This window comes from Babylonia areolata, chromosome 6 (assembly GCF_041734735.1).
Source record: "Babylonia areolata isolate BAREFJ2019XMU chromosome 6, ASM4173473v1, whole genome shotgun sequence".
Classification (NCBI taxonomy): domain Eukaryota; kingdom Metazoa; phylum Mollusca; class Gastropoda; order Neogastropoda; family Buccinidae; genus Babylonia; species Babylonia areolata.
In genome coordinates, this window is record NC_134881.1 from 53521523 (window position 1) to 53531522 (window position 10000).

The 10000-nt window shown below is 45.1% G+C and overlaps 1 protein-coding gene across 1 annotated transcript in view; it reads right to left on the reverse strand.

Moving 5' to 3' along the window:
• Window positions 1–10000, reverse strand: part of LOC143283145 (protein O-mannosyl-transferase TMTC1-like) — a 114457-nt gene that overhangs the window by 24797 nt on the left and 79660 nt on the right. The window contains exons 6-9 of the mRNA XM_076589288.1: window positions 8996–9099; window positions 6492–6687; window positions 3402–3676; window positions 1491–1673 (exon numbers count right to left, since the gene is read on the reverse strand). Of these exons, the coding sequence (XP_076445403.1) occupies window positions 1491–1673; window positions 3402–3676; window positions 6492–6687; window positions 8996–9099 (758 nt within the window). The remainder of the gene's footprint in view (window positions 1–1490; window positions 1674–3401; window positions 3677–6491; window positions 6688–8995; window positions 9100–10000) is intronic.

Below are 10000 nucleotides of genomic sequence, written 5' to 3' on the forward strand. Positions count from 1 at the left end.
CTGTCCAGCGCTACCGGCTTGGAGTTTTAAGAATGTCCCCAATGTATAATGATGGAGTTGACCGTGAAGTTGGAAACATTGTTCTCGATAATCCTTACTTGGCGCTGCTAACTTCGCTCATCAAACCCACCCAGGGTGCAACATGTTCATGAAACACACGCACAAGGGAAATGTGAAGCTCACTTCCAACACCAACAAATTCGGTTCAACCCGTCACGGCAATATTGAAATAATAAATATACCTCCCTCTTGACCGAGTGAAACTCGATGAACTGCCATCCACAACCGATCGTGCGAAACAGACGGTGTGTCGGAACCTTTAGGCAACTCTCTCCATACGAACGGCGAAAGAGACGACGTTAACAGCGTTTCACCCCAGTTGCCATCATCAAAATATTGCAAGCGGAAGGCTCTTATACTGAAGAGGTGAATGTTGACAAAGAATACCACAATTCTGACGACGGAAGCTAAAGGTTGGGTCATTCAGACACCCACTAGACATCCGAGGGGTCTGTGCAGAGGAGAAGAGAGGGCTGGCCGTACTGAGTGAGTTAAAGATCGTTTGAATGGACGCTATGAAATCGGTGGCCAACATGTAATGTTCCGCTTCCTTCAGAGCTGTAGGTCCGATGACCAGATATCGGACGTGGACAGCAGCACGGGCCAGTGGTCAAGACAGGTCTGTAGGTCCGATGACCAGATATCGGACGTGGACAGCAGCACGGGCCAGTGGTCAAGACAGGTCTGTAGCTCCGATGACCAGATATCGGACGTGGACAGCAGCACGGGCCAGTGGTTCAGGACAGAAGGTCTGTAGGTCCGATGACCAGATATCGGACGTGGAGAGTAGCACGGGCCAGTGGTCAAGACAGGTCTGTAGGTCCGATGACCAGATATCGGACGTGGACAGCAGCACGGGCCAGTGGTTCAGGACAGGTCTGTAGCTCCGATGACCAGATATCGGACGTGGACAGCAGCACGAGCCACTGGTTCAGGACAGGTCTGTAGGTCCGATGACCAGATATCAGACGTGGAGAGTAGCTCGGTCAGTGGTTCAGGACAGAAGGTCTGTAGCTCCGATGACCAGATATCGGACGTGGAGAGTAGCACGGGCCAGTGGTTCAGGACAGAAGGTCTCTATCTTCGTGCAAGATGAAGGGAGACAAACTGCTGGCGTTCGTTTCATCCGATAGTCATTTCCGTCAGCAGGACACAGATGCTTCTCTGTTCTCTCCCCCTTTTCTCTTTTTTTTTTTTTTTTTTTTTTTGCTTTTTTTTTCTTTTACAATTTCTTGTTCCTAAACGCTTTCTCTCTCTCTCTCTCTCTCTCTCTCTCTCTCTGTCTCTGTCTTTCTCTCACGCGTATACAATTATACATACACACACGCACGCGCATGCACACACACTTAAACACGCACGCACGCATATAGACACTTTCGCGCGCGCGCGCACACACACACACACACACACACACACAAAGACGCTCTCACCGGAACAGCGTCTCCCTGGTCCTCCACACTTGGTTCCTGTGAATTGTTTGGGCCGCCATCAGCAGACAGAGGGCGGTGGCCGAGAGGATCAGACACCACCTGCAGTGACGATGACTGCGACGATGGCTGAACCGGTGCCACAGAGAAACCCCTCCCTCTGCCACCAACAGGCAGAAACCCAGGCTGAAAATGAACAGAAATATAATGATAACAATGGTGATGGTGATGCATCATCATCATCATCATCATCATCATCATCATCATCATCATCTGTGTGTGTGTGTGTGTGTGTGTGTGTGTGTGTGTGTGTGTGTGTGTGTGTGTGTGTGTGTGTGTTGGGGCCCATGTACGTTTATGTGTATTTGACTGTGCTTTCATATCTGTGAAACTGCACGTTTGGTGCATATCTGTTATGCATATGTGGGGGTGTGGGGGGGGGATGAATGTGTGTCTGCATGTTTTGCATTTATTTGCTTATTCATCATCATTGTTGTCTTTTTTTTTAATTATTATTTATTCATTTATTTATTATTATTATTATTATTACTTTTTAAAACTTGTCATTTATTTATTTATTTATTTATGTACGCTTATAGTTGACTTCATCAAGTTTTTGCGCCTTATACATATTATTATTAGTAGTTCCTTTTTCTGTATTTATCTATTACATATTTATCCCCTTTTTTTTGTCAAGGCCTGACTAAGCGCGTTGGGTTACGTTGCTGGTCAGGCATCTGCTTGGCCGATGTGGTGTAGCGTATATGGATTTGTCCGAAGGCAGTGACGCCTCCTTGAGCTACTGAAACTGAAACATCATCCAGAACAATTCTTTCTTTCTCTTGTTTTCCACCGCTACGTTTTACCAATTTAAAGAAAGACAGGAATAATTACATACATACATACATATATATATATATATATATATATATATATATATATATATATATAAAGAAAGAATAAATGATACATTATCTAGGCACCCGCTACCTTTAACTCTTTCCATACGAACGGCGAAAGAGACGACGTTAACAGCGTTTCATCCCAATTACCATCATCAAAATATTGCAAGTGGAAGGCTCTTATACTGAAGAGGTGAATGTTGACAAAGAATACCACAATTCTGACGACGGAAGCTAAAGGTTGGGTCATTCAGACACCCACTGGACATCCGAGGGGTCTGTGTAGAGGAGATGAGAGGACTGGCCGTACTGAGTGAGTTAACTCACTCAGGACGGCCAGTCCTCTCGTCTCCTCTACAGACCCCCCCCCCCCCCCCCCCCCCCCCCCCCCCCCCCCCCCCCCCCCCCCCCCCCCCACACACACACACACCGGATTCCAGTGGGTGTCTGAATGACCCAACCTTTTGCTTCCGTCGTCAGAATTGCGGTATTCTTTGTCAACATTCACCTCTTCAGTGTAGGAGCCTTCCGCTTGTAATATTTTGAGGATGCTAATCGCGATGAATAGCTGTAATTGTTGTCTCTTTCGCCGTTCGTATGGAGAGAGTTAAACATGGGCAGGGTACATGCAATGATGTGTTTCAAAAGAAATCATGAATCTAGTCACACATAAAATATATTTTGAAAAATATTAAAAAAGCTCAGACTTTCCGTAAGAACACCGAAAAAGAAAGCGATCGATGAGCACACACAGGCAAGCACGCCACTTAAAACAGACAGGACAGAACAGTGTGTGTGTGTGTGTGTGTGTGTGTGTGTGTGTGTGTGTGTGTGTGTGTGTGTGTGTGTGTGTGTGTGTGTGTGTGTGTGTGTGTGTGTGTGTGTGTGTGTGTGTGTGTGTGTGTGTGTGTGTGTGTGTGTGTGTGTGTGTGTGTCTGTGTCTGTGTCAGACAGAACAGAACAGAACAGACAGACTGAACAGACGAGAACAGAACAGACAGCCAGCCGTCACCTGGGGATGTACAGGACCCTCTCCGCCATGACAAAGCCGACCCGAAAGAAGAGGTTGGAGGAGGGCAGGAAGGGTAGAGTCAGCAGCGTCAGTCCCACGAGCAGCACGTGCCGCTGTTCTGTGCTGCTGCTGCTGGCCTTGGGTTTGCTGGTGTCGGTGCTGGTGGTGCTGGTGGTGGTGGTGCTGGTGGTTCTGTTGACGGGGGTGTTATTGTTGTTGTTGTTGTTGTTGTTGTCGTCGTCGCAGTCTTCGCGTGCATCTTTGGTGTCACCATCCTGTTGGACATGGGCTTAAATGATTGTGATCATTATTATTTGACTTCATTTCGTTAGATCATTATTGCCACCACCACCACCACCACCACCACAACAACAACAACTATTACTACTTCTTCCACAACTACTACTGTTACTACTGCTGTAGCAGCAATAGCAGCAACAAGACCACCAACAACACCAACACCAACTACTACGACAACTACTGTTGTTACTAACACACCTAGTACATCTTTACCGTTATTATACTATAGCCATTGTCATTATCATTATCATTATCATTATGACAATCCTTGCAAAAGGAGACACCGTGTTTATAATAATAATAATAATAATAATGGTATTTATATAGCGCTGAATCTTGTGCAGAGACAAATCAAAGCGCTTTCGCACCAGTCATTCACACGCATGCATAACTCTAAAACTGTAGAAACTAAAGACAAGGAAGGGCAGGCAAGGGAGGCTATTTTGAGAAGAGGTGGGTTTTAAGGCCAGACTTGAAAGAGCTGAGTGTGGAGACTTGACGAAGCGAAAGAGGAAGTTCATTCCAATCGCAAGGTCCAGAGACAGAGAAAGAACGGCGGCCAACAGTCGAATGTTTGAATCTGGGTATGCGTAAACAGAGTGGATCCGAAGCCGATCGTAGTGAGCGAGATGGAGTGTAGAGGTGAAGGCAGCCGCAGAGACAGGAAGGGGCAGTTTTGTGACTGGACCTATAACATAGAGTGCTGATCTTGTACTTTATTCGGAATGGTGATGTGTCCTGGGGAATAGTACCTCACTTCGGTTTTCCTACGTCCACCCCAGGTCTCCTTCCACCACAGTGTGAAAGGGTACACGACCTTCGATCGGGGAAGGTTAAAACAGCGGAAGGAGAGGATTGGGCCCCGCCTTCCTATGCCGAGCCCTGGACTCAGTGGGTATAAATTCACTGCATCGTTGGTAAAAAAAAAAAACCGCCATGGGACTTCTAAGCCATGAACCAGAGACCCTTGTTGACACCACAAAGCGCCAGGATCAACGTGTATGTTTCTCAGACTTCGCTGTCAGAAATAAAATTTAAAAAAAAAAAGAGTTTAGGTACAATGTTCCCGCTTCAAGAAACCTCGCAGACATACGACACCGACTGGTCAATGTGTATGTGTTTGTTTCCAATACTTCGGTGTCAGAAATATATAATAGTCCAGACACAAAATATAAATTCAGAGACTATAATACCTACCTCTAGAAACTCCGCAGACATACAAGCCCTACTAATCATTGTGTATATGTTTGTTTCTCACACTTCGCTCTCAACAATAAACAAAGAGTCAACAGACAACGGACCCGCACAGACATGAGTTCTACTGAACAGAGTGTATCTGTTTCCCATACTTTGCTGTCAGAAACAGATACGGGTTCAGAGACAATGTACCTACCTCAAGAAATATCGAAGACATCCGAGACATTGTCTGTAAGTTTGTTTCTAATACTTAGCTGTCAGAAATGAACCAGAGTTGAGAGACAGTAACACCTGCCTCTAGAAACCCTGCAGACATACAATCCCTACAGAACAGCGTGTTCAAGTTGGTTTCTCACACTTCGCTGCCATAAATAAATAGAAGTCCAGAGGCAATATACCCGCTTCAATAAATAAAATAAAAATCGCAGACATACGAGCCCTACTGAACAGTATGTAACTGCTTGTTTCTAATACTTCACTGTTAGAAATAAATAAGAGACGGCAGATAACATACCTGCTTCAAGGAATCCCGAAGACAAGCGAGCCCTACTGAATCCTTGTAGTAGTTATTAACGCGGCGATAGCCTTGAGATGGCCTTAGTGGTCGGCGAGGCTCTAAGCACCATAATTTCATTTCATTTCGAGCCCTACTGAACAGTATGTATCTGCTTCTTCCTCACACTTCACTGTCAGAGACAGAATAAGAGTTCAGAGAATAACTCCTGCTTCAATAAATCCCACAGGTCCTTTTGATCCTTGTGTATATTATGTTTGCGTCTCACACTCTGCCGTCAGAAATAAACGAAGCGCGAAGAGACAGCCCACCTGCATCAAGAAATCCCGCAGGCATAGAAACCCTACAAATATGTGTGTATGCTGGTTTCTAACACTTTGCCATCAGAAATAAACGTAGAGTTGAGACACACACACCTGCATCAAGAACTCCCTCAGAGATAGAAGCCCCACAAATATGTTTGTATGCTGTTTTATAACACTTCGTTATCAAAGATAAACAAAGCACAGAGACACACACACTTGCATCAAGAACTCCCTCAGAGATAGAAACCCCACAAATATGTTTGTGTGCTGTTTTATAACACTTCGTTGTCAGAGATAAACAAAGCACAGAGAGACACACACCTGCATCAAGAACTCCCTCAGAGATAGAAGCCCCACAAATATGTTTGTATGCTGGTTAACCCTTTCACCACCAGTCAATTTAGAGTAAAAAATCCCCTTGTGGTATAAACGCAGAAAAGACAGTGGCTACGAATAGCTAGCTGGATTCCCCCTGCGATGTATAGAAAATATGGCCTATCCTACCACCGAACATTAAGAGCAATAGGTTCATGGATAACAGACCAATGAATGGTCACCTTTCAGTGACATGGGTCCTCTACCACGCCTGTGCATAAATGCGAGCTTGGCGGTGAAAGGGTTAAAAACACTTCGTTGTCAGAGATAAACAAGGCACTAAGATACACACACCTGCATCAAGAAATCGCTCAGAGATAGAAGCCCCACAAATATGTGTGTCTGCTGGTTAAAAACACTTCGTTGTCAGAGATAAACAAAGCACAGAGAGACACACACCTGCATCAAGAACTCCCTGAGGCACCGGACCCCCGCCAAGGCGAGGAAGAGGTAGAGGAGGAGGGTGGCGAGGTTCCTGACGTCCTGCAGGGAGGTGAGGAGGGGCACGCTGCCCACCTGCCAGTCGTAGCTCAGCACACGGGGACACAGCAACAGCCAGGCGTGGGCCGCCACCAGGTAGTTCTGGGTCAGCACTCTGCACACAGTGAACGGCAGCCTAGTCAACTGGGAAGCGGGGGTGCGCGGGTTTCCGGTTCTGTTTCGGTTTCAGTTTCTCAAGGAAGTGTTACTGGTGTTCGGACAAATCCATTTACGCTACACCGCATCTGCTAGCCCAGCATGACCCAACGCGGGTGAGTGCATGCCTATGTAATTGTTTGTGTGCCTACCACAGTGGATTTTTCTTCAACGGAATTTTGACAGAGGACAAAAACTCTCGTTGCCATGGGTTCTTCTTCAGTGCACCAAGGGCGTGCCGCATGAGACCTCTGTATAAAACTAGACGCTCACTTCGATTTTCCAGTCACACCTGGGATGAGAGTGGGATTCGAACCCACACCCTCCCGGACTGTGTACCGGCAGACAAACGTCTTAACTCTCTCCATACGAACGGCGAAAGAGACGACGTTAACAGCGTTTCACCCCAATTACCATCATCAAAATACTGCAAGCGGAAGGCTCTCATACTGAAGAGGTGAATGTTGACAAAGAATACCACAGTTCTGACGACCGGAAGCTAAAGGCTGGGTCATTCAGACACCCGCTGGACATCCGAGGGGTCTGTGTAGAGGAGAAGAGAGGACTGGCCGTACTGAGTGAGTTAATCAACCATTCTGCCACCTTGCTCAAAGTCCCATAAACGTACCGGAATTTTCACACTCCCCCCTCCCCCTCTCCCCCCTCCACTAGACCTTGAGTGGTTGTCCTGGTGCCAGTCACTCGAGTCAGACGAAAAACCGACATCCTGTGAGCAAAATGCACAAAGCGCACGGAAATGAACCCGTGGCAACGAAGGGGCAGCAGTCCCTGGCAAACACTGTGCAGAAAAAATCGACGTTGGTTGGTTGGTTGGTGGTCAGATACACTTACACTGCACTATGGTGACCCACGCTCCCCGGGGAGAGGAGGCCGAATTTCAAACAGAACAATGTGTTGAGACAATACAATACAATACAATACAATACAATAAGATGCGATGCAAGACCAGACAAGACCAGTCAAGACCAGACCAGACCAGACCAGACACAAGACCAGACAAGACAAGACAAGACAAGACATACGTTTCAAGGTTTTGATACCTCGGATTGGTAGGCTACTGATGTCAGAACGATTACGACTTTTTTCTTTTCTACTTCTTCTTTTTTTTTTTTCTTTTTTTCCCTCCACTTTGTTTCTTTCCTTTGTTGCCACTGTATCTGCCTCCCTTTTGTCCTTTGGCTACTGTCTTCTTTTTGACGGAAAGGATTCTCCCTCTCTCTCTCCCTCTCTCTCTCCCCCTCTATCTCTCTCTCTCTCTCTCCCTCTCTCTCTCTCTCTCTCTGGGCGATGCCTAAAATCTTTATCCTTGAGCAATAAAGTTTTTGAATCTTGAATCTTTGAATCTCTCCCTCCCTCTCTCTCCCTCTCTCTCTCCCTCCCTCTCTCTCCCTCTCTCTCTCTCTCCCTCCCTCTCTCTCTCTCTCCCTCTTTCTCTCTCTCTCTCCCTCTCTCTCTCTCTCCCTCCCTCTCTCTCTCTCTCTCTTACTCACATACACCACACCACGCATTCACAGTTTACACGCACGCTTCATCCATCCCTGACAGTAATCGTACCTCGTAGATAACAAGTTCAGCACGGATTTTTTTTTTTTTTCATTACTCTCGTGCTCAACTTTCTTTTCTCTTTTTTCTTTTTTATCTTAATAAAAAAAAATATACCAGATAAATTTACAAGAAGAGAAAAAAAATAAAACACGAAAGGAACTAACAAAAAAAAAATTAAATACTGTACAAAACTAACAAAGGATTCATGTTTGGTGCATATCTGTTATGCATGTGTGGGTGTATGTGTGAATGTGTGTCTTCATGTTTTACATTTATTTGGTTATTTATCATCATTGTTGTCTTATTTATTCTTTTTTTTTTTTTTTCATTATTATTATTATTATTATTACTACTACTACCTTTTTTCATATTATAATTATTCTTTATTTATTTATCTATTTATGTATTTATTTACTTATTTATGTACGCTTATCTATTATTTATTCACCTTTTTTTTCTCAAGGCCTGACTAAGCGCGTTGGGCTACGCCGCTGGTCAGGCATCTGCTGTGCAGATGTGGTGTAGCGTATATTATGGATTTGTCCGAAGGCAATGACGCCTCCTTGAGCTACTGAAACTGAAACTGGTAGATGTACAGAAAGAAAGACAGACAGACAGAAAGAAAGAAAGAAAGACAGAAAGAACGAAAGTAGAGAATGAAGCAGGACCACTCGTGTTGACGAAAGCCGTGAGGGACCCACCTGGTGAGGAGGAAAGGCGAAAAGGAAGCCGGGTTGTCCTCCTCAGTGAAGAAGGGCGTCTGCTCACACATCATCCACAGCCTGAACCACATCAGCCCCGTCCCCTGACACACACACACACACAGCAAGGGAAGCTGGTGAACTCACGATGGAATAAAATACACACATCAACACATGGCAACGCGAAAAGGGCGTCATTTGGAAAGTCTTCTTTCAAGAAAAAAAAAAAAAAAAGGTGCATCAGGTAGCTTTAATGACGCTCAGTCGCGCACACATGTGCATCTCCGAACGCACACACACACACACACACACACACACACACACACACACACACACACATGACGCGCGTTTGTTGTTGTTGTTGTTGTGTTGTTTTGTTGTTGTTGTTGTTTTGTTCTTTTGTTTTGCTGTTGTTGTTGTTGTTGGAGGGGGGTGGATGGGTGGGGGGGGGGGGGGGGGGGGGGGGGGCTCCTTCATCAGTTTGGAAACGATCTTTTTAACATTTGCGAATATTTTTACGATGTTCTTAACGGCCCGCCATGAAAACAAAAAGGCTCTTTTTCTCCGTCAAACCATGTTCTTAATGTCTGCTGTTCTGCAACCAATTCTCTTACCATCTGCTAGTTTGCAAGAATGCCTCTTTGCAAGCAATGCTCGTAATATCTGCTGTTTGAAAACTGCTCTCTGGCCATTTGGAAATAAAAATAAAATAAAATAAAACGAAATGTCTGCCATTTTGCAAACAATGCTCTCAATGCTTTTCGTTCATGTACAAATGTTTACCGCTCTTAATGTTTGCCTTTCTGCAAACAGCGATATTAATGTCCGTCGTTTTGAAAATAATGATCTTAAATGTGTAACATTTTGCAATTTATGTTCTTAACGTCTTTCTGCATTTCAAACATGTTCGTAATGCCTGGCATTTCTCAAACAGTGTCTGTTCATACTGCAAACACTGCTCGAAACACTGTTTCATTTCCTAAATATGTTCCTGGTATGTCCGCC